This window comes from Meles meles, chromosome 2 (genome assembly GCF_922984935.1).
Source record: "Meles meles chromosome 2, mMelMel3.1 paternal haplotype, whole genome shotgun sequence".
NCBI lineage: Eukaryota > Metazoa > Chordata > Mammalia > Carnivora > Mustelidae > Meles > Meles meles.
The window spans coordinates 152,935,583-152,960,435 of NC_060067.1; the positions used below are offsets into that span (position 1 = coordinate 152,935,583).

The 24,853-nt window shown below is 37.7% G+C and overlaps 1 protein-coding gene and 1 non-coding gene across 4 annotated transcripts in view; one reads left to right on the forward strand and one right to left on the reverse strand.

Moving 5' to 3' along the window:
• The window catches only part of ELP3 (elongator acetyltransferase complex subunit 3), a 103,360-nt gene that overhangs the window by 55,808 nt on the left and 22,699 nt on the right, over positions 1-24,853 (forward strand). For all 3 annotated transcript variants that reach the window (XR_006817499.1, XM_045998561.1, XM_045998559.1), the window contains exons 11-14: positions 13,109-13,199; positions 16,188-16,253; positions 17,837-18,064; positions 19,251-19,332. Coding sequence is in view for 2 of the 3 variants with exons in the window: in XM_045998561.1 (XP_045854517.1) it covers positions 13,109-13,199; positions 16,188-16,253; positions 17,837-18,064; positions 19,251-19,332 (467 nt within the window). In the remaining variant the exon portion in view is untranslated. The remainder of the gene's footprint in view (positions 1-13,108; positions 13,200-16,187; positions 16,254-17,836; positions 18,065-19,250; positions 19,333-24,853) is intronic.
• On the reverse strand, positions 22,595-22,702 carry LOC123937750. Its single transcript, XR_006817548.1, has one exon. It is a non-coding gene; the product is annotated as a U6 spliceosomal RNA (small nuclear RNA).

The window sequence follows — 24,853 nt, forward strand, 5'->3', positions numbered from 1 at the left end:
CCTTTTATGCTGGAAATAATATTAATAATCAGTAATAAAAATGAGTCTGTTTAATTTCTAATGAGAACAGTCCTTAATATTGAGGAGTTTGAATCTTTTTTTTTTTTTTTTTAATTAGAAATGAGACCTGGAATTCTGTCTATACATAGAGATGGAAATGAAAGGACAGCATGTCCAAGCCACTTTTCCAGTATCTTATTTATTCATGTGTTCATCTCTCCATTGATTCACGTGCCAGGAGATGAAAGTACGATGGTACATACACATGATGTTGGTTCCAGAATTTCCTTTTCCAGGCCTACTTCAGTCTGGATACAGTAGTGAGTACGGAGGAAGGAAGTGTAGGCATGTGTCTGTTATCCCTGTTATAGAGCCTCTAAAGGAAGAAAGAGTAGCAATAACCATTCTTCACAGATATTAATGTAAATGTGGAGAAAGAGTGACCTATTCCTGATGACATGAAGGAAATCATTTCAACTGCTTTTTTCCTAGAGGAGAGAAAAACTAAGATGTCATTTGCAATCATGACCTTTACTTATTTATTTATTTTATAAGAAACATAACACTGAAGAAAAATTTTAGCGTAAAGTTACCTGTCTACCTACAATCCTGACAGAGTCATCCCTGTATTTGCTGGTGAGGAAGGCACATTTCCACCACCTTGCCAAAAGCTGCCTAGATTCTAGTACAAACAAAAGGTGAAAAGGTGACTAGCAAATGTGTGTACAATCAGTTGCTGTGACTATTACTCCACTGAGCACAAAAATTGTGTTCCTAATAATATAAAACAATGAGTACTGAAAATAAGCAGAATGATCAACTAAAGGAAAATTATCAAGAATATAAAGTAATGGATTTGCTTAAAAGTTGAAGGATATTTACACTATTGATTTCTTAAATTCTTTAAATTATTGGCCCAGTTTAAGGATATAAATTGCCTGTATGATCTGGTTTTTTTTCTTTTAAATACTGAGGAAAACTCAGCTGCCAAAACTGTTTGCGTTGTCCTTCCCCTTCTTTTTCAACCCTTCTCAGACAACTCGGAAGACATTAGAAGGTGCTCACAATGCAGCAATCCGCCCAGAAGTAGGGAGCCACAGGGCATGGAGGCTGCTGTTGTGGAGGAGACAGTGCTATTGTGTGGTCTCTGGCAGCCTGGATGTGGTAGTGAGGGCATTCTTGCTGAGGTCTGGTCTGGCGCAGGATGTCAGAACTGAGCAGGCCGAGGACACGTCCTGGGGCGGTGGGGGGTGGGGTGCAGAGAAGAGAACAGCAGTGGAAGATTGGTTACTTGTAGAAGGTTGATCTAGGAAGTAGATAATATTAAGGATAATGGGAGCTAGGCTTTGTGTTATCTGGAATGGGAATTAGAAATGTGAAAAAGGAGAAAATTGGAATGTACCCCGTGGTGTTTTAGAATAGGAGATACTGGTGTGAACTCATGGTTTTCAGCATATAGGTAGATACAGAAATAATTATAAATAGCATAATAAATAAATATAGTGTGTGTGTCTTTTTCACAGTCTTTTTAATGCGATGGTATTTTGCATTTTTGTGCTATTTGTTGGTGATTTCACTATGTAAAATGATCCTTAAGGGTGGTACTGAAATGTTGTGTAGTGTTCCTAAGTGCAGGAAGGCTATGATGTGCTTTATGGAGAAATTACATATGTTATATAAGCCTCATTCGGCCTTGAGTATAGCACTGTTGGCCAGGAGTTCAGTGTTGTATCAACAATTTTATATATATATATAATATGAGTTTCTTAAACACATGTGAAGCAAGGTTATATGTTGATTAATGAAAATGTTGTGACCAGAGGCTCACAGGAACCTAGCCCTGTATTTCCCCTAGGAGCAGTGTTTGTTTTTTTTGTTTTTTAAGATTTTATTTATTTATTTGATAGACAGAGATGACAAGCAGGCAGAGAGGCAGGCAGAGAGAGAGGGGGTAAGCAGGCTCCCTGCTGAGCAGAGAGCCCGATATGGGGCTCGATCCCAGGACCCTGGGATGATGACCTGAGCCAAAGGCAGAGGCTTTAACCCACTGAGCCACCCAGGCGCCCCTAGGAGCAGTGTTTTAATATTCACTAACTCAACATTCATGACAACTTTGTAGAATATAGTTACTGAGAATAATGCATATTGACTGTACATTGTTTCAGAATCCCTCCCTACAATATGCTTATTAATTACAGAACAGAAATAAGTAACTTGACTGTGGAGAAGACTGGCGGCTGGTGAAAGTGAATACCATCAGTAATAGTACAAGTCAGTTAATGCGCCAAATGATAGTATGACTGTATCACTTCTGTGTTACTCAGCCAAAACTCAGTAATCTGAATTTAATTATGAGGAAACAACAGACAATCCCAAATTGAGAGGTACTCTAAAAAATAGTGTGAAATCTTCAAAATTATAAGAATTAAAGAAAGAGTTTCATTTTGAAGGAGACTAAAAGGTCATGACACCTAAATACAACACAGGGTTCTGACTGGACCCTTTTGCTATAAAGGACATTGTTTAGACACTGGTGAGCCTGCAGTGGAGTCCAGGATTAGACAGTAGTAAAGTACTGTTGTTAATTTCCTGATTTTGGTGGTTGTATTATGGTTGTGTAAGAGAATATCCCTGTTGTAGGAAATACTTTCAGTATTCTGAGGATGTTGGAACATCTTGTTCCCAATTTATCATCAAATAATTTAGGAAAATAGTTATTTGTACTGCACTTGGGACTTTTTCTGTAACTTTGAGATTGTTTCAAAAAATGTAAACTAATACAATAGAAAGCAAAGATGCAATAAGTAGTATTAACAAAAACAAAAGATAAAGATTATTTGCATTTAACTGACTTGAGCAATGAGATAAAAGTGAAGATACTACTTCCCAGCAGCTGAGTATGAAAAAGCAAATCTGTTGTGTTGAGGGCAACTTAATGATGGTGATCTTATCAGCTCTGAGTACCTGAGATACTCACCTGGCCCTTATTACTCATAGTGGGCCCCAACACATATTTCCCCATGGGGGCCAGTGTTGCTGGACTAGCCCTTATGCTGCTTATTATAACTGCAAGACACACTTCAGCAAAAACTATCAGGGGACTTTGAGAAACAAGACTCAAGGGTCCTGGAAAGCCCAGCAAACCCAATAGGTACACAGTGAACTTGAGGGGGAATGCAGGAAAGGCATGAACCTGGCCCCCTGCCTTTATTAGGATCCAAGGGTAGAGTGTCTAGGGTTTTGTGGGTTCACTCACTGGTTAACTTAGAGAATAAAAATGGGGATTAGGGTGTGATAAGGAAGAAAATGAGGCCACTCCGAGGGTCAGTTATGTAGGTTACCAAGGGCTTTCTCAAAGAGAGAACTTCATGGGGGGACGGGGCCGTCTAAATCCTTATTTGGTTGTTTTGCTAGTAGCTATGTCACACAGCTAGTAATATGTTTACTCAGGATAGATGTCTTTTGAAATGGATGCCTCAACAATCAAAAACTTAATGTCAAGCACTCACGCTGCAGAAAGCTTAATGTCAGGCACTTACACTGCAGGGCAGCCAGAGAGCTCAGAAGATAATACTTCCCAGCAGCAGAGAATGGCAGCAAATATCAGAGTAGATAGAAATGTCACAGCCATAGACACCATAGTTTTCTTACCATAAGTAACAAGGCATAGCTCACGCAATCAGGTGAAGAATTTGCATTCTCCCCCTTCACTTTCAGTTTTAAATTTCTTACTGCTATAACCAGTGAGTCAAAACCAACAGAGACATTGCTATAACATTAAAAGCTTAAGTTTATAGACTATGAAATATCACCATTATCCTGACCTACCACCAACTAAGAAAATAAAGACTTTGAGAAAATAAGAGCAGCAAAATAATCTCTACAGGAAAATTGTAAGGGCATCATGACCAGAAGAATTAAGAACATGTGTGTTAATACTTCCAAAGGTTGTATGTGAGAAGGGCATAATATTATGGGTAACCAACATGAGGCTGAGGAGAGAAAGTCTGTTCTCAGTTCTCCTGTCATGACCCCAGTAGAGCTCTCTCTGGAGAATCTGGCAATAAAAGTGTCCCCCAGCTCTAATTCCAAGAAGCCAAACTGTCAGTTCTACGTCTCTGTCAATACATCACTTAAAAGATTTATGCAGGACAAACGGTACAGGTGGGTGTAGGCTTGAGATTTTGAAGTGACACTCTTTTTTTACTTTACAGATGTGTGGGTGAATTAAAACTTAATGCTGTAAAACAAGAGGTACAATCTCTTTTAAAACATGTAATTAGTAATATCCTCAGACTCACTCAATTTATTTCAAAATCATGATGACTCAACTCAGTTCCTAACATAGCAAATGCCTTTGGTGGAGAGAGTCATGCAAAGTCTACCTGGGATGTCAGATTTGCATACTTTGGGACTGATAATTTGCTTAATTTTGAATGCGATTATTTCTAGGTTTTTTAGAATAAAGATTAAAATCTTCATGATAGTTTCTATTTTATTTTTGTATTTTTTGTTTCTGATATAACTATGCTGTTGTTAACAAGTTTCTATTAGAATTCTTTATTTTTTTAATGTGCCATGCACTAATTTAAAGCATTTGTTTCCCAATAATCCTGGACAGAATTCCTTCAAATTAGTTTATTTTTTGCATTGAATATTACTGAACTATTGCAATGGCTGCATGCGTAAGAATCCATTCCGATTTATGTTTTGCTACTTGCTTTTTGCCCATTTTTATTTTCTTTGTGTATACTGCATAAAAACTTATCAAATTTATTTTATATTGAGTTGTTTTTTGTTTTCAATAATCACTGAAATTCTAGCCTAGACTTTTACAGTGCTGAGGTAGAGAATGTTTCTGTGTACCACCATTCACTGATCACAATGCATTTCTTTTGGAGCATGTGATTTTATAATTTTTTTCCAACAGAGTTTGTAGGATATTACTAGCTATCCAGAACTCATATTTTCTACTTAAGTTCCAGCCAAAAAGCACTGTATTTACATGAACAAAATAACTTCTCTATAAAGCTACTTTAAAAGCACTTTCAAAATATATCTTAACAGGCTTATTTTATTTTCCCAAAAATTTCCTTATATGTTTGGGATACATCTTTACATAGCAATACATTTTATACACTGGCAAATATTTGTTTGCATTTTTGTGTTCCATTTCTCACTAAAGACTTAGAATAATCTTCATAGTTATAATTTTAATGGCAGCACTGTAGTTTAGTATTTCAGTCTGTCTCATTTAGTTAACTGTTCCCTGATGTTGGACATGTAGGTTGCTTCTAACTTTTTTTTTTTAATCATTATCCTAACCTTCATGACAACTAAAATCCATGTAGGTAGAAAAATCTATTTTTACTTTTGATGAAGCCATCTACTAGAGTAGTATAATCTAGGAGAAGGATCACTCATGATAAAGGAACCAAGTAAGATGATGATGAATATACCTTTATGGAACAAGGGGAGTATAAATGAATTTTGTGGTTACTGCTATGTATAGTGATAAAGTTTTCTAAAGGGTTTAGGATAAGCTACCAATTCAGAGTAATAAGTAGTTATTGGTTTAATCACAATCTCTATAGAATCAGATGCTTATATTTTTTATTTATCTAGGGGTTTTAATTTGCATTTCTGTAGTTATTAGTGAAGATTAACACTTTTTTCCTATAACTGATTATTATTTCTGTTGCTTCTTCAATCAGTTCTGTTTATATATACGTTGCCAGTCATAGAATTTGGGTCATAAAGGAGATGGTGCTTTTTATTGAAATAACGCAGAGAAAATCTCAGTTTTACCTTTCAGAGGCCTTTTGAATTATCTCTATTCTTCTAGACAAATACAAAAACTAGGGAGATAAAAAGCCATATTCACATAGTACATTTAACACTCAATAACAGACTGATAGCTGTTTTCTGGTAGAACGCTTCATGTCTCAGCTTAATATTTTATATTTTATTCATTTTATATTTGGTTATAGCTCAAATTTGGTATATCTGGACCTCTAGAAGGAAATTTGTATTGATAGCTGGATAGTAAAATTTTGAAATAGAGGTGCTAAAGAAAGTTTTAGTGGGTAACTGAAACATTATATACAGATGTGTACAAGAAAAGACTGGGTCTTTAGAGAGTGTTAAGTAACTGAGAAATCTGATTTGTGCAAAGGGAATCATATGGTTTTGACTCCACAATGTTCCTTCTAGCTTCAGTTTTAAACTTTTAGAGCAACTCTGAGGATGTAGAAAACTGATAAACCATTGGCAAGGGAAAAAAGTCTCCTCCCAGAGTGTTGAATCTAGGTAATTTAATAATTAGAGTTTATTTTTGTTTTAAACCATAGTAAAGGCAAATCATCTGTGTCTTTGTGTTCTGTGCCTTTACGATATCTGGCTATTTCTATGTAGGGTCCCCTAGTGACAACTTCTACCAATTACAGGTAATAAACTTAGCATTGACTGGTGAATCTAAACATACAGGGAGATTTTAGGAATTGTTTTTCAGATAGGTGTTAGAAGGGGAGAGAGGAAGGAAAGTAGGAGAGAAGGTGTTTCAAGTGAAAATACAATGTTTTATACTTGGCCTTTTTTTTAATGCTGTATTTTACTAATAGATTACTTGGTATTTTTAATTAGACATTTCCCCCACCTTTTCTTAACTAATTTATAATTTACACTTTTAATTTTATGACACTTGAATCAGTAACATCTTATTTTTATGAAGCAATATTCTAATAGATGATTCTCTGTTGTGCCCCTGAAGGATTCAGTGAATGATTGAATATAAAATTCTGTCCAGACACATGATGGAGCCACATTAAAGTGCTGCTGCCTGCGGGCTATTTGACAGCTGTCTGCCTCAGTGTGGTATTTAAGTCACTGTGAACCATTAGAATAGGAATACCAATTTGCAACCAAAACATGCTTCTGAAGCTTGAGAACCTTCAGACCAAAAAAACTCTAGACATCACTTTGAAAGGTTTTTGATGAGCAAATTGCAAATATTAGCACCTCTAAGCTTAAAATGTTACCTACTGAAATAGGAAAGTGAATAAATATTCTTGAGTATAATCTCTTTTCAAGTCAAGAAAGTGAAACTAGATTGAAACAAATTGAGAAAACCTAAAAATAATTTTAACTCCTACCTAGATGGAATTCAGATGGTCAGTAATCTCACCTGGGCTTTGAACTCCTAGAAAACTATAACAGTATCTGTTTCTCATTATGTTCCAGATTGCTTAATACACTCCTTTGCACATAAAAGGTGCTTAGGATACATAGAATTCTGTCCCTTTGTTTTCATTGAAAGAGACCTTACCTCTAAAAGTGGAGAGTGCCACTTTTAGAGTCTCTTTCCTTAATGAGGAAGAACTCCCATCTGATATACTCTAAGCATGTCACTGGCAAAGACTACCAAAACCATGTTGCAGGGCTTCTGGGTGGCTCAGTCATTAAATATCTGCCTTCCTCTCAGATCATGATCTCAGGGTCGCCCCACATTGTCGGGGCTCCCTGTTCAGCAGGGAGTCTGCTTCTCCTACTCCCTCTGCCCTTCCCCCCAGCTCATGCTCACTTGTGCGTGCACTCTCCCTATCTCTCTCAAATGAATAAATAAAATCTTATTTATTTATTTTATAGAGACCACATGCAGGCAGAGAGGCAGAGGAGTGAGGGGGAAGCAGGCTCCCCAGTGAGCAGAGAGCCCGATGCAGGACTCGATCCCAGGACCCTGGGATCATGACCTGAGCCGAAGGCAGAGGCTTTCACCCACTGAGCCACCCAGGCACCCCTAAATAAAATCTTTAAAAAGAAAAATGTTGCATTTTTATATTGATAGACATAAATTTAAGGATATTTATGAGTTGTTCACATCATTAAAAAGCTCTCTATTACTAGGTCCTCTCTGGTTTGTGCTTCGTGGTAATCAGAGCTAGCTTCTGGGACATGTAAGCTGTGTAGTCTCATAGCTCCTTGAACTTGGCTTAATGCTTTGCTTTCACCATCTTGAAATTATTAATAATTTCTTAACACGAGGCTATTTTCATCGTACTAGGCCCCACAAATTATTAGCCAGCTCTCTTGGTAATTATTTCTGTTCTATAATTCTGCTTAATGACACTATATGATAAAACCAATCCCTTAGAGAGTTTACTTCCTTTGAAAATTTTAGTGTCTTTTTAAAGTACTGGTTCATTATTAAAATATTTGTACAGAGCCCATCTTTCTTTCCCTTCCCATCTCTCCATCCCATCACCTATGGAGGCAGTGCCATGGAGGCATTTACCACAGCATATCTGTCATCTGAAGAACTGGAGAGTAAGGGTAGAGAGTGCAGTGGTGGCAGCTTGAGCAGTTAGATTAGCGGATAAACTATTTGACTTAGCAAATAAGTCAATATACTAAAGATAAGAGAGCCAGATTTCTTTTTTTTTTTTTAAGATTTTATTTATTTATTTGATAAAGAGAGATCACAAGTAGATAGAGAGGCAGGCAGAGAGAGAGAGAGGGAAGCAGGCTCTCTGCGAGCAGAGAGCCCGATGTGGGACTCGATCCCAGGACCCTGAGATCATGACCTGAGCCGAAGGCAGCGGCTTAACCCACTGAGCCACCCAGGCGCCCGAGAGCCAGATTTCTTACCGTCTAATTTGAAAGGTGGAAAGTTGAACACTGGACTAGAATTGTAATTATCAGTATGAACTCAAGGACTTTTTAAATTTACATATAGAAATAGTTATAGATGTACATTTATGTATATGCATATACGAACGCCTATATGCACATACAAGTATGTACGTACATACATAAATTTCTTGGTTATTTACACTGAGTCTGGAGGCAATGATACCGCAGTAATAATGAGCACAGTGATTGCTCAGGTCTTGATTTCTAAATACCATTCCCCACTAAAAGGAATCAGGACTGCTTGGAACATTGGCCAGTTCCAGGGTTGGAGCAGCAAACATACAAAATAAACCTGGAACATATTGTTGTTCCAGAAAGTAAGGAAATATTCAAAGAAGGTGAACATGTCAAAAGGACCCAGAAACCAGCCTGAATACATACCCACAGGCCAAATCTAATTTAAGCAACAAAATAAATAACATTAGCATCAGGTTACAACTCTTTGAATAAAAAAGGAATCCATGAGTTCATAAATGAATAAATAAATGGAGAAAAGAAAGCTCTTCCTTGCAATACAAGCCCAACTAATAAAAGGGATGATAGATAATCACCAGTTTGACAGTCATAATAGGGGTGGTGAAACAGGAGTTACGCATGTTAGACTAGTGTTCGGAGGGTTGTTGAGGAACAAGATACTGTTCTGATACTGTGTAAATAGGTGTCCTTTTCACAGTCTTACTAAATAATCCATTTTTCACATTTTGGTGCTTTGTGTTGATTTTTGCAGTTTAAAAGGGCCCAAGCATAGTGCTGAATTGCTGTCTAGCATTCCTAAGCCAAGGTGTAATAAACCTTCTGAAGAAAATAAATATTAGATGAGCTTCATTAAGACATGAATTATACTGCTGCTAGCCACAAGTGTTAGGTTAATGAGTCAGATATATGTTAAATAAAGTATCTTTACATAGAAATAAAATAAAAGAGGCTTATGTATCAATCAGTTGAAGAAAATGTGACAGAGGCTCACAGAAACCTAACCCTGTGTTTTCTGTAGGGACAGTGTTTGAGTAATTGCGAATACAGTGCTCATGGCACCTTTATAGAATTTATGCCTAGTGAATAACAAGAATCAAATGTATCTGCCATTCAATGAGTACTAATAGTGATTGCCAGTGATTTTATCAGATTAATGTCATGTATAACAGGATTTTTTTTTCACTTTTTTTTAAATTTCTTTTCAGCGTAACAGTATTCATTGTTTTTGCACCACACCCAGTGCTCCTCCAATACATGCCCTCCCTATTACCCACTACCTGGTTCCCCAACCTTCCACCCCCACCCCTTCAAAACCCTCAGGTTGTTTTTCAGAGTCCATGGTCTCTCATGGTTCATCTCCCCTTCCAATTTCCCTCAACTCCCTTCTCCTCTCCATCTCCCCACGTCTTCCATGTTATTTGTTATGCTCCACAAATAAGTGAAACCATATGATACTTGACTCTCTCTGCTTGACTTATTTCACTCAGCATAATCTCTTCCAGTCCCATCCATGTTGCTACAAAAGTTGGGTATTCATGGACCCTCAACTCTATGGTCAAATAATCTTCGACAAAACAGGAAAAAATATACAATGGAAAAAAGACAGTCTCTTCAATAAATGGTGCTGGGAAAACTGGACAGCTATATGTAGAAGAATGAAAATCGACCATTGTCTTACACCGTACACAAAGATAAACTCGAAATGGATAAAAGACCTCAACGTGAGACAGGAATCCATCAGAATCCTAGAGGAGAACATAGGCAGTAACCTCTTCGATATCAGCCACAGCAACTTCTTTCAAGATATGTCTCCAAAGGCCAAGGAAACAAAAGCGAAAATGAACTTTTGGGACTTCATCAAGATCAAAAGCTTCTGCACAGCAAAGGAAGCAGTCAACAAAACAAAAAGGCAACCCACGGAATGGGAGAAGATATTTGCAAATGACAGTACAGACAAAAGGTTGATATCCAGGATCTATAAAGAACTCCTCAAACTCAACACACACAAAACAGATAATCATATCAAAAAATGGGCAGAAGATATGAACAGACACTTCTCCAACAAAGACATACAAATGGCTATCAGACACATGAAAAAATGCTCATCATCACTAGCCATCAGGGAGATTCAAATTAAAACCACATTGAGATATCACCTTAGACCAGTTAGAATGGCGAAAATTAGCAAGACAGGAAACAACGTGTGTTGGAGAGGATGTGGAGAAAGGAGAACCCTCTTACACTGTCGGTAGAAATGCAAGTTGATGCAGCTACTTTGGAGAACAGTGTGGAGATTCCTCAAGAAATTAAAAATAGAGCTTCCTTATGACCCTGCAATTGCACTGCTGGGTATTTACCCCAAAGATACAGATAAAGTGAAAAGAAGAGCCATCTGTGCCCCAGTGTTTATAGCAGCAATGGCGACGGTTGCCACACTGTGGAAAGAACCAAGATGCCCTTCAACAGACGAATGGATAAGGAAGATGTGGTCCATATACACAATGGAGTATTAGGCCTCCATCAGAAAGGATGAATACCCAACTTTTGTAGCAACATGTATAACAGGATTTTAAATTTTAACTGTAAGACATGGAAGTACATGTATTAGTGAGTTGTTTATAAAATATTTCAGGGTAAATGGGGCGCCTGGGTAGCTCAGCTGGTTAAGCATCTGACTTCAGCTCAGGTCATGATCTCAGGGTTCTTAGCCCCAGAGCCCCATATCAGGCTCTGCACTGAGTGGGGAATCTGCTCCCTTTCCCTCTGCCCCTCCTCCTGCTTGTGCATGTGCATATGCGTGTGCATGCTCAAATAAATAAAACCTTAAAAAATGTTTCATAGTAAAAAAAAAAGGCACTTAGAAGACTTGATCTTTGGCTTATATAATATGAAACAGTAAAATATTTAAAACAGTATATTTGCACATTCCTGGCCGAAGTAAATCATGTGTTTTTTTGTTTGTTTTTGTTTTTTTGCTTCAGTAACCTTCATTTACTTGTATGTGATTATTAATTTTTTTTTTTTTTTTGAGAGACAGCACATGACAGGGAGGGGCAGAGGGAGAAGGAGAGAAGGTCACAGACTGCTCGCTGAGCACAGAGCCCCATGCAGGGCTCAATCTCAAACCTGAGATCATGACCTGAGCTGAAACTAAGAGATGGCCACTTAATTGGCTATACCACCCAGGCACCCCTGCAACTGATTTAAAATGTACTTGATTTTAAGAAATTATAGTTCCGAAGATAGAAAGTTAATTTTTTTGCTAAGAACTGTAAGTAAACCGTATATATTAACTAATCCCTCTAAAATATATTCTTTAATATCACACTCTCTCTGAACTCACTGATGTGTCACTGTCTTAAAGAATTTTGGCTTATCGTTGCTTTATGTAATGTCTCATGGAAACTCTACTGGCTTCCAGAGCCTAATAGATTTACTGTGTATAGCTTTTAATGATAATTGATTGGCTGTTGATATTTTTGAGTGAGTGAGAAATCTTATTAGAATCAAATGGATGAATTAGCTAATTATATATATTTAATATTTGGAGGGATAAGTAAAAAGAGAAGAAAAAAACTCAAGTTGATTCAAAATCAAATGAGAAGAAAAGATATATTCTTCAAATCTTTCTTCTAATGAACCAAATATTAGACAAAACAAATTGAGGACTTGCCTTTGAATAGGAAGTAGATGTGCTAAGCATATTCTTCAGATTTTTTTTTTTAACTTTTATCGTCAGATGCTGATTTTTGTCTAGAAGAGGATGTTGGGGGCTACTAAAATAGAGCTCATAACTTCAGCTTTTGACTGAAATCTCCTTTATGCCTGGCACTTTATGCTGTATTGATGCCAGGAAATAAAATTTATCTCCTCTTATCTTTAGGCAAGCTGTTAATCTTCTAATGCAGAGTCACTTCTAATTTAGATTTCTAGGAAACAGGGAGATGTGGGGGAGTGTTCTTTGAGTCCAGTTGTTGGCTGAGCTAGGCTTTTGAGCTTCCTGGTTACTTGTCATTCAGCAACTGTATGGGCAAGTGTTTTTAAGCTATTAATAAAGAAGTGCATTAATAATTGCTATTTCTCCTCTTTAAACAAATTGGATTTTACTTTAAAAGACAGTTGTATTTCTTGTTTTGCTTAGTGCAAATTTATCTCTTCAGCCAGAAATCATTACTGATGGCTGTCAGACATTTATGTTATACTTTATAATCTTATAAAGTGATTTTCATTGGGTGTTTCCTCACAAAAACCCTGAGTAGTAGGTGAAAATCATGATTTCATGGATGGGAAAACAGAGAAGCTCTGAACCTTGCTTCCTGTTTAGAATAATTCTGCTTTTCTGATCTCTGTAGGGTTTTGTTTGTTTCCTTTTTTTAAATATCCCTGCCTTACTGCTGTGGAGAATGATTTGTATTTTACAACAGCTGATGTCTTTCTTTTGCAGAGATATTCCAATGCCCTTAGTCAGTTCAGGAGTAGAGCATGGTAATTTGAGAGAGCTGGCATTTGCAAGAATGAAAGACCTTGGAATACAGGTAAGTTTGACCAGAACTGTTGAGATTAAAGTAATATGAAACACAAAACACTTTGATACATACTTACAGATTCACAAGTTTGGTCAAAAAGTTTCACATACTTTGGGACGCCTGGGTGGCTTAGTTGGTTAAGTGGCTGCCTTCAGCTCATGTCATGATCCCAGCATCCTGGGATCGAGTCCCACATCGGGCTCCTTGCTCAGCAGGGACCCTGCTTCTCCCTCTGCCTGCCATTCTGTCTGCCTGTGCTCACTCTCTCTCTCTGACAAATAAATAAATAAAATCTTAAAAAAAAAAAAAAAAGCTTCACATACTGAAGGTATTGTACTCTGTAACATGAAGTTGAAACTAGTGGTTACAAAGGCTGCATCTTGTCCCTTACACCCATCTGCTTTCTTCTAAAAGAGGGCAGGTTTGCTGATTTAAGGGTTGCTTTTTCACCTACTCAGATGCCAACTATGTGTGCTCAATTCTCCTTTTTAAATTTTGAAGTATTTCTTTTTTTCTTTCTTTTAGAGTATTGGGTGTTCAATACTAGCAGTGGTAGACAATATGCGTGTACATTTGAAGAAATAAGGATTACATGTGTAAAATGATTACCAAACACATATTCTAGTGTCCCTTGCCCCACTCCACCCCTGTGTCTGTTCAGGTACTTACTTCTTCCGCAGATATTTACTAAACATCTTTCTTCTGACGTACTAAAGAGCCCAGGAATCTGTGACAGTCTCTGCAGATGACTCTTAAATACAGTAAGATGATTATGACATAAATTCACTGTCCCCTAGAAACTCCTTAATAGATCTGCTAAAGGAAAAAAGCCAGGAGTGAGGTCAAGGGGTGAGCATTAATTCCTGGGCTCTGCTTTCAGCGGTTTGGATTCACCAGGTCTGGGATAGAGCCATGGGATGTTCTCATGCACAATCCAGACATGGACCACACTTTGAGAGATACCGTTTTAAGAACTGCATATCATGTTTGTGGACTTGCTCAAGACATTTTATTCCTTTAGTCCATTGTTTGTCCAAAGAAAAATTTGTGAACATGATTGGCTTATTCTTTAAAACAAAACAAAAACAATTTTAAGTTCTAGAAAAAGGGCAAATTTATTATCTATAGTAATTAATAGTACCAAACGAAACTATATGCCTGTTCTGCTTCCCAGTTTCCAGGTGTCCTTATTCCAGCCCCTCTCCCCTCTGAGAATACCACAGCAAAGTGACTGACCTGGCCTGGTTAGCCTGATAATCTCATCATCTAGCTATCATCTTTAACCTAGTATCCCTTTTAAACCCTAATAGCCTCTCTTAAACTGGAAAGACTAAAATTCAGTGAAAGCTCAAAGACACCTAGTTCACACAGGCAATGTGTTTACCAGAAAATAAGTACACACCAGTCTCTGCTTTTTAAAAAGCTTTCTCTGGACAGCTGGGTGGCTCAGTCAGTTAGACTTCTGATTCTTGATTTTGGCTTGGCCTGTGATCTCAGGGTTTTGGGATTGGGCCCCACACCAGGCCTGTAGGCTGGGCATGGAGCCTGCTTGGGATTCTCTCTCACTCTCTCCCTCTGCCCCTCCCCCCTCCAAAAGCATTAACTCATAGCCGCCCTCCTGGAGGAATGCAGGTGTTCATTAAGAGCGTGTAACTATGGTGTGTTCTCATGCAAACTACTATATAGATCTGCTATAGTTAAAAGACAACATCTAAATTTAATAGATTTGTAATTACAGAGACTTGTGATCCTTGTTTGCTATATAATTTTTGAGTTCATAGAAACCACATTAACAAAGCATTATTATCTGGGGCTAGTTCCTGGGACATGGAAATAGGTTTGCTTTTACAGAACTGAATAATGAGATCTTGTTTTTCTCATGGAATTCTATATGTATGTAACAGTACTTCATAAATATGCTATTTTAGTAATATAGCTTGCATGACATCATCACGTTTTCTGGATGATATTTTCTCACTGGTAGAAAATGTTAGAATCCTCGGGGCACCTGGGTGGCTCAGTGGGTTAAAGCCTCTGCATTCGGCAGAGTCCTGGGATCAATCCCTGCATGGGGCTCTCTGCTCAGCAGGGAGCCTTCTTTCCCTTCCTCTCCCTCTGCCTGTCTCTCTGCCTACTTGTGATCTCTGTCTTTCAAATAAATAAATAAAATCTTAAAAAAAAATGTTAGAGTCCTGACAATAATTTTTATAATTTATTCTGAAGGGGAAAAATACTATATTACATATAATGCAATACTGTAAGGATTTTGTAATTATAAATGTCAGGCTATGTAGTGTACACACTGGATTGTGGAATAAAAGTGAGAGTTGCATCACATCAGCTTGGCCTTGCAGAGAGCAGGCATTGTATGTGTATCATGTGCAGGCAGTTCTCTGCCTCCTAGTGATGCTCTCATGACTATGGTTCGTACTGTATAATAAATAGCTCTGGGTTCCTTCTTTTCTTCCTTTTTCCCCCCTTCCTTTCTCCCAACCTTTCTTCCACAATGCAAAAAACAAAAACAAAACACAGCAGTCTTCCAGCATCCTTCTTTTCGACATTTGTAAAATGACACAAACATGGTGATGCTGAAAATATTAACTGCCATAAAATGGTGAAGGTTTCAAAAAATGAGGAATTTTCTTCTTATTCTTCTATATACATAGTTTTGGATTATACTTTCAGGTATAGTTATATCCCCTAGGTAAAACTGTTGTCAGATTTTAGGACATACATTATTTACTTTGAGTATTACATATTGCTCTCAGAATTCTAAGCTTGTTTTTAAAGCACTACCATTTTCCCCTATCCTCAGACTTAGTAAAGATGGTTTTATTTTGAAATTTAGTTCTTTTTAATCTCTTTGTAAATTGTGTCCAAACTTAATTTTGAGCCCAGGATTTGATGGAAATGTGTGAATAAAAATTGAGTTAGTTACCAGTTTTATATTTGTACCTCTCTTCCACCTTTTTTTTTAATTTTTTATTTTTTTGGTAGTGTCGAGATGTAAGAACCAGAGAGGTTGGAATCCAAGAAATTCATCACAAAGTACGGCCATACCAGGTTAGTTTCTTCATTTTATAGAGAGAGTGGGCCCTGATCATAAATCTTTGTCAAGCCTGGATCCACACTTTCTAACCAACAGGACTGACCCCTAGAAGTTAATAAGTAAACTAAGAGAAGTAATTGAGGATCAGATAGAGATGACAACACAGGAGAGGCAAATATGAGGGTGGGTGAATTGTAGAAGAGCCAGGCTAGGAAATACAAGCCTGAGCTTCATTCTGGATCAGCACAATCTACCAGAACTTTCTGCAGGGTTGAAATGTTCTGTAATGCACCATCCAGTATGGTGTCAGCCACCAGTCACATGTGACATGTGACTAGTGCAGCTGAGGAACTGAGTTTTTAATTTTATTTGTTTTAATTCAAATATAAATAGCCACATGCAGCTAGTGGCTACCTTCAGGAAGAGCTAAATGAGATGTTTATTTCTGTGTGTACGGCTATTAAATTCTACTTTGTTGGTGGTAATCAAATGAATAGATAGGCCTTTATCAACAGGGGTTCCACAAAACTTAAGCCTAATGCCCAAAAATATTCATTGTTTATAATGAGTTAACTTCTCTCCTATATACCTATAATGCCTAGCTATGTGCCATATTTCCTGTGAGAGTTAACTCTCTTGTAGAACCCCATTTGAGAAAGACTAGATGATACCTGCATTGGTATTTTTAACATTTGGGACCTCTTGAGGAAAAAAGTCGACCCAAAGTTAATCATTTTTCCACATTCCTTTGCAATCCAGTTCGTTAGCAAACGTTAAGTTTGAGAAGAAACATAACCATCATTCTGAATTGTTCACCTCACTACAGTTATAATCCACCCATTTATGGAATGTCTGGATGTGACCTTGTCCACATATGTAGGTTTTTCTGTGCACACTGTTACATATTGCTTATATAAATCCAAAGTTCAAGGGGCACTTGAACAATGAGTTGAAGAGTCAAAAGCCTATGTAGATTGCTACAACAAGAGCTTCCCCCCAAAGCTACTTTCCAGTGCTTGAATTTCTTTGATGTTTTAATCTTATCATTAACTAGATATAATATTTTAAAGGGCTTATCCCTTTAAAGCGATGCCATACTTTCTTAAAATCCCATCAAGAAACAAGTGACCAATAACACATTTTTCCCCCAAAAGCAGGTTTTCATGGAAGAGATAAAGGCTAGGAAATGAAACTGTTGAGCCACTTGACTGTTACAGGGCTCAGTGGTGCTCCCAAGAGCTACACACATGATATAATATATAATTTTACCTTAGAGACTCTTCTTGGAGAATCAAAACATATAAATACATAGAAGCCTTTACTGAGCCAGATTTCTGCAAGAATTTCAAGGTTAATGAAGTTCATATATGTTTTCCTTTTATAATATTCCATGAACAAGGCATGAACTCTTATTTAATCAATGATATGTGAGAGTAGACAAGTAAGAAGGAACATAATTCATGATTATTCATTCTTTATCCTTAATTGGGTATGTTAGCCTAAATAAGTAAATACTTATAAAAATGAATTCTGTTCGCTGATTAAGGGTTTGTTTATTTGTTTTTTGTCTAACTTAAAAGAAGTTTTTATTAAACAGGTTGAATTGGTAAGGAGAGATTATGTTGCAAATGGTGGCTGGGAAACATTCTTATCATATGAAGACCCAGATCAAGACATATTGATTGGCCTCCTGCGATTACGAAAGTGTTCAGAAGAAACGTTCCGTTTTGAATTGGTTGGAGGTGTTTCCATAGTTCGAGAGCTGCATGTGTATGGAAGTGTCGTCCCTGTGAGCAGTCGAGATCCTACTAAATTTCAGCATCAGGTATCCTGTATTCCATTTCTCTTTGACTGTAATTAAGAAATTGCCCAGGGGCACCTGGGTGGCTCAGTCAGTTAAGCGTCTGACTCTTGATTTTGGTTCAGGTCATGATCTCAGAGTCATGAGATCAAGCCCAGCATTGGGCTCTGTGCTGATCTTGGAGCTTTGTGAGATTCTCTCTCCCCCTCAGACCCTCCCCCCACCCCACTCCCTTACCCTGTTCCCTCTCCGCACACACTCTCTCTCTCAAAAATAGATTAGGAAGGAAGGAACAAAGGAAGGAGAAAGAAATTGCCCAAGGGAGGAAAAGTGAAAAAGAGTGGGTAGCGGGAGGGGCTGGAGGAAGAGATAGTGAAAGAGGGAGGAGGAAGGGGAAAGGCAAATACAGAAATGGAGGAACTAATATTTTATGTTCAGGGATGTTTTCTCTCCGACTTGTACCCTTTTGGGTGTGAGAGGGAAGGAGTGAGTAACAAATTTGAGAGTCAGTCAAGTAGGATATAGTATTAGATTAAACCATATGAAATTTCTATTTTTGAAAGTCAGAAATGGTTTAATACCAGCAATTTCTTATGGTTCAACTATGTATTATGAAATCAAAGCAGATGATAATATAAAAGCACTTGTGAAATATTAAAGCTCTTCATAGACGCAAGCTGTATCTGATATATAGTGGAATGCTATATACCACGAACAACCTAAATAAATAACTCACTTTTTCAAATTTCCACAAAATAGCTTAAAACCACTAATGGTGGATGTAGCGTAAACCCCAGACTTGGTGATTTAAGAATATTGCCTGGTTTCAAAACCTTTTAGAAATTGGAGGGGTGACTAATAGATAAAAGATTAGATGCCCCAGACTTCATCACCTGGAGATTGCCTAGAGCTTATTTAAAAAGAGACAGAAGTTGAGAGGCAATTGCCACCAGCCTGTGATGAGATTACATCATCCACAGATTACCTTTTGATGGCTTTTGTTACAAAATTATTGCCTTTTTTACTAGTGTGCTATAGTATATTTTTGGTATAATTGAATGGTTTGTTTTCTTATCCCCATAATTTTTTTTTGGTCACTTTTATTTTAGCCGATTTTAGCAACTACTGAATATTACCCTTTTTGTTTCACGTATCCTCATAATGACTTACTTCCTTCTTAATTCCCTAACCCCTCTTTTGCTCTTTCCAGGGATTTGGCATGCTGCTGATGGAGGAGGCAGAAAGAATAGCTAGAGAAGAACATGGATCTGGGAAAATAGCTGTTATATCAGGTAACTGGAGGAAGACAGAGTTCATGATTCATTCACGTTTTTAACTTGGTATCACAATTAAAATGATCTCAGGCCTCTTTTGCCCCCATTTATGATTATTCACAGTTGGGCAGAGTAGAATAGTGAAAGACTTGTGGTCAGACACAGAATTACTGCAAACAGTTTGGTGGTACAGTTTCAGAAGCACTCCATCTCTGAGTGGCAAGACCAGTAATCTGGATCCTGCCTTCCTTGCTGTCTGTCACACCAGTCATCTGTCTGTCCCACTAGTTGTCATGGTCATTTCCTCTCTTGTGCTTTGTGCTCAGTTACTCTGTCTGGGAAGATGAAATTTGGTGATAAGCATCCAAGAAAAAGTAAACCAGTGTGGCCATTATCAATATTGTTGTTCAGAAACTTAAAATGGACCTCAGGTGCCAGTACAAGATGTTTAAAGGTAGAGTTTTTGCTCCTTAAATATTGCCCTCAGTGACCTTGCTTCTGGGAAATAGCTTTCCCTTGTTTGGGAGTTTCCCGGTACTTTGTCTAGGTGATTGAGGAAGTGGGCACGAAAAGGAAATTCTAGTATGAATGGAGCAAAAACAACCTTATATATACCCTTTCATTCCTACACTTCAGTACTATATCCTTACAAAAATTGCTGTTCCCAGTAAGAAACTTGCATGGGGAAACGCTATGATCAGAATATAGGTTGTTTTTCCATTAGAAAATATTTTCTCTTAGAGGCACATTATTTTCTTTTAAGATCTTTTAAATAATCTTTTCTGAAAGGTTTTGTAATCAATAGGTTGCTGCTAATCAATAAGTCAATACCCTTACCTAGGTTTTAACAATTATAATTATGAATGCGCAGGCTTACTTAATCACTTAGTGTGGTTGTGGGCTTTTTGGCATTATCCAGACAGATAAGTAAAACATTTCTCAACATGGCTAGCTTTATATATTTTCCACTGTTATCTTTAATTTCACTAAAGAGGGACTTAATGAGACTCATCTGATTGATACTGATATTTGTAATAAGAAATGCTTACCTTTCAACTGTTTAACCTGTGGTGGTTCAGGTTAACCTTTCCCAGTACCAGGAAAGGGCTGCCTGACTCAGGACTCCTTCTACACACATCTGTGGAAGATTGAAAGCACCTGAAATTTCAGTGGTCCCTTTTGCTAGTTTTCAGCACAGTACTTTCCAAGCTTTAAATGTGCTTGTGCTTCACCTGGAGATCTTGTTAGAATGAAGATTCTGTTTCATTCAGTCTGGGATGGGGCTTGAGAACCTGCATTTTTTTTTTTTTTTTAAGATTTTATTTATTTGACAGAGATCACATGTAGGCAGAGAGGCAGGCAGAGAGAGAGGAGGAGGAGGAAGCAGGCTCTCCGCTGAACAGAGAGCCCAATGCGGAGCTCGATCCCAGGACCCTGAGATCATGACCTGAGGTGAAGGCAGAGGCTTTAACCCACTGAGCTACCCAGGTGCCCGGAGAACCTGCATTTCTACCCAGCTCTCAATGATATCTCTGCCGAGGTGATACCTTCAGACCACACTTTGAGTAGCAAGGTTCTCATATTCTCTTCCAAATCATTAAGGTCTGGATATTCTCCGTGACCCTGGCATTGCCTACACTCCCACAGTCTGCTGTGCAATCAGATGGTTTTCTCGTATCTGTGGGAACGTCATCAATTTTAAAACGGAAGAACATTGGTAATCTGTCAATTCTCCACATTATTTCATTAGCCTTCCTAATATCTTTCTTTTTAGAAATGTTACATGCACAGAGGCCCCTGACTTGCCTGAGGTTCTATTCAGTTGCACATAAGAGCCTCAGTTACTGTTTTTTATGAGCAGGGTATCTAAGTGGAAATCAGCATCTGTCCTTTTTCTGGCTTTTTATCATAATCTAAAAGCTCAATTTCAGATCATCTGCCTGTAGGATTTTTAAAATAATAAGAAGAGACTTACTGAAAATAGCAGGGAAGAACCTTTCTGCTTACCAGCACTACAATAGGACCACTAGTTTTCTGTATAGGAGATTTCTTTTGGCCAGTGGGTTTCTGTAGTCCTGGATTATCTTTTTGAAACCAGAGTTCTGTGGGAGGAAGGAAGCATTACTTCCGGTCACTCTAGTCTATAAACTGGACCATTGCTTTCTACTGAGGAAAGCACACAAGGCCTTGACTTTCTCTTTGACTCAACATCTGATCAAAAAGCCAAGAACATTTGCTCTTTGTATGATGCATTTTATTTCTCTAATTTAGAAATACATTATTGTTTCAGTTAAGCTTGTGAATCAGATACCTGAGATGTCCATTATTTAGAACTTTGAGCAGTGCAGATTTAATGTATTATCATCACCTGTCTTTTATGTTGCTTTTGTCCTTCCATGTTTGTTCATTCTTTACTTTGGTCTTTCTGCCTTAATACTCTACAATGAGAGTGTGTGTGTGTGTGTGTGTGTGTGTGTGTGTGTGTTTTATTAACATATGTATTATTTGTTTCAGGGGTACAGGTCTGTGATTCATCAGTCTTACACAATTCACAGTACTCACCATAGCACATACCGTCCCCAGTGTCCATCACCCAGCCACCCCATCCCTCCCCCTGACCCCCAGCAACCCTCGGTTTGTTCCCTGAAATTAAGAGTCTCTTATGGTTTATCTCCCTCTCTGGTTTCTGGTTTCATCTTGTTTCATTTTTCTCTTCCTTCCCCTATGATCCTGTCTTGTTTCTCAAATTCCTCATATGGGTGAGATCATATGGTAATTGTCTTTCTCTGATTGACTTATTTTGCTCCGTTCTAGTTTTCTTATTACCCTCTTGTTTCAGCCATGTTGTAGCAAATGGCAAGATTTCATTTCTTTTGATGGCTGCATAGTATTCCTGTGTGTGTGTGTGTGTGTGTGTGTGTGTGTGTGTGTGTGTGTACCACATCTTCTTTATCCTTTCATCCATTGATGGACATCTAGGCTCTTTCCATAGTTGGGCTATTGTGCACATTGCTGCTATAAACATTGGGGTGCATGTGCCTCTTCAGATCACTACATTTGTATCTTTAGGGTAAATACCCAGTAGTGCAATTGCTGGATCATGGGGTAGCTCCATTTTCAACATTTTGAGGAACCTCCATACTGTTTTCCAGAGTGGCTGCACCAGCTTGCATTCCCACCAACAGAGTAGGAGGTTCCCCTTTCTCCACATCCTCGCCAACACCTAGCTAGTTAATTTTAGCCGTTCTGACTGGTGTGAGGTGGTATCTCACTGTGGTTTAAAAATATGGAATGCTTCACAAATTTGCGTGTCATCTTTACTACAGGGGCTGTGCTAATCTTCTCTGTATCATTCCAATTTTAGTATATGTGCTGCTGATGCGAGCACATGTGTGTGTGTTTTAATTTGTTTTTGTAAAAAGTCAGACATTTGTTCTCCATAAATCGATCCTTAGAATGAAAAAGTTTGTGATCACATTGGTGTTTGTGTACTGTGCTTTTTCACAGTGTGTCATTAGTTGGGCTGTATAGGAGGAGACGTTTGGAGGGTAGTTGGATTCCATTCCTGTGTTGACTGTAGCATTCCTTGAGATCTTGGATAATTTTACTTGATCGCCATGGACCTTTCTTTCCTTACTAAAAACAATGGAGGTAGGTTATCTTTTACAGTTATAGAGTCTAGAACTTGGCCCTTCAGTGTCTTAATCTCTTGTAGTGCTCAGAGTAACCAATTATGTTTTACTGATTACGTCTAAAGGATTCTTTTCTGAAACCATGTTAGGAAGCTGTTCGGTTTCATTAGTATTTGAGTTCCATCTCCTTGTACATTGGGTATTTGATGGTGAAAATTGCACAGTTTCCCATAGGTAGGTTATCCTATCCATGATTTGTGGATGCATATTGACTTCAGTCACAGTTTGGTGATACTTTTTTTTCTGACCTTGTCCTTGATTTGTAAATTCATCTTGTTCTGGTCTGTAGGCTTTTGTACACAGTGGTGGCCTAGATATTCTGTTCTGCCATAACTAGTAGCTTGAGCAAGGGAGAGACAGGTCATTTATCATTCCGGTTACTGTGACTGTAAGAGTAATGCACTTATGTAGAGGTTTTTCTTAATTACATTCTGATTCATTATTACTTCCCCTCAACTTGCCAGCAGATTTTCTGTTACTTGGATTTATGATCTTTGATTCTGTCTCTAGACAATATGATTAACTGCACAGTAGATCTGATTTGAAACACTAGTCAGAAGGATTCCACGTGTTCTATTTTTCTCTATTAAAAACAAATCGGTTTTTATCTGTTACCTTAATATATTTTGTTTCTAGAGGGTATATACTGAATATTTTACAGCTGATTGATCTTTTAAAATCTTTTAAAAGATTAACTTTATAGCTACGTGAGAAAATTACAAATTTTCTTGTTTGTTGGAGTCAAATGAAGCACTTTCTTAGACTTTTTTAAAAATAATTCATTCTATTTTTTAAAGCATGTATATTTGTCTTGGGAAGTAAACTGTGTTTTTAAATTAACCATCAACTCCAAATGTGAATATTAAAGCAAAAATGAAATGTTTGGCTTCATCAACATCAAAATCCCTCAAGTTCAAGGAACCAGCACTGAGAGGGCTGAGGAGTACAAAGTGCTGCCCTGTGTTTGAGGGAATTCCTATTAGGCTGCACAGCTAACTCGGTCCTCACCACACGGATTATCCTTAACTGTAGAAGAAGATAGATTTTTCTCTCTACTTACATTACATCTCAATTCTGATTAATTGCCTCAGAATAGGAAGATAATCTTTTTCTGCATACAAAAATGAGTAAATCAATAGGATAAGAACAACCAATTTACAAAATAATGTGTAGGCAGTTAATTGCTGCTAAATATCTAAGCAATTAATTAGTACCTATTATATCCAAGTGCTTTAGTATCTCTCCCCAACTTACTCATGTAGCTTCTGTCAACATACATCTGTTTAAGATTAACAAATTCTATCTACTTAAAAAGCTGTGATGTTTAAGTGGATGAAGAACATTCTTTCTAATGTGTTAAGATGAAGCAGTTTTTTCTCTTCCCTGTCTTATGGTGTAAAGTGCAAGTGATTATACTGTAGAATCTAACTACAACATTTGAAATGCCATCACTAATAATCACCATGGAAACTGGAGATCTCTGATGTTATACTGCCCATACCCTTTCCAAAAGGACAAATATAACTGTTGATAGCTACTATTTAAAAAGCCACTTAATACCCCCAACAGAATGATTTTTTTTTCCTCTTTTGGCAGTTTTGGCTAGGTATCAGATCTAGTCATGTTACCGTTTCTGTTTGCCAGGCTAATTGCTATGCATCAAGATGAACAGCTATTCCCCAAGCTCCCCCTAGTACCTTCGTCATAAGCAGTATTCTATTTGTGTTCTTTCAAGTAGAAAATTAATATGGCCATTGGCCAAGAATTGTACCAGGCTGATAGATCACACAGTGGTGGTGAGAAATGAGGAAAATGTCTGAATGGTTGATGACAGAAATCACTGAAGT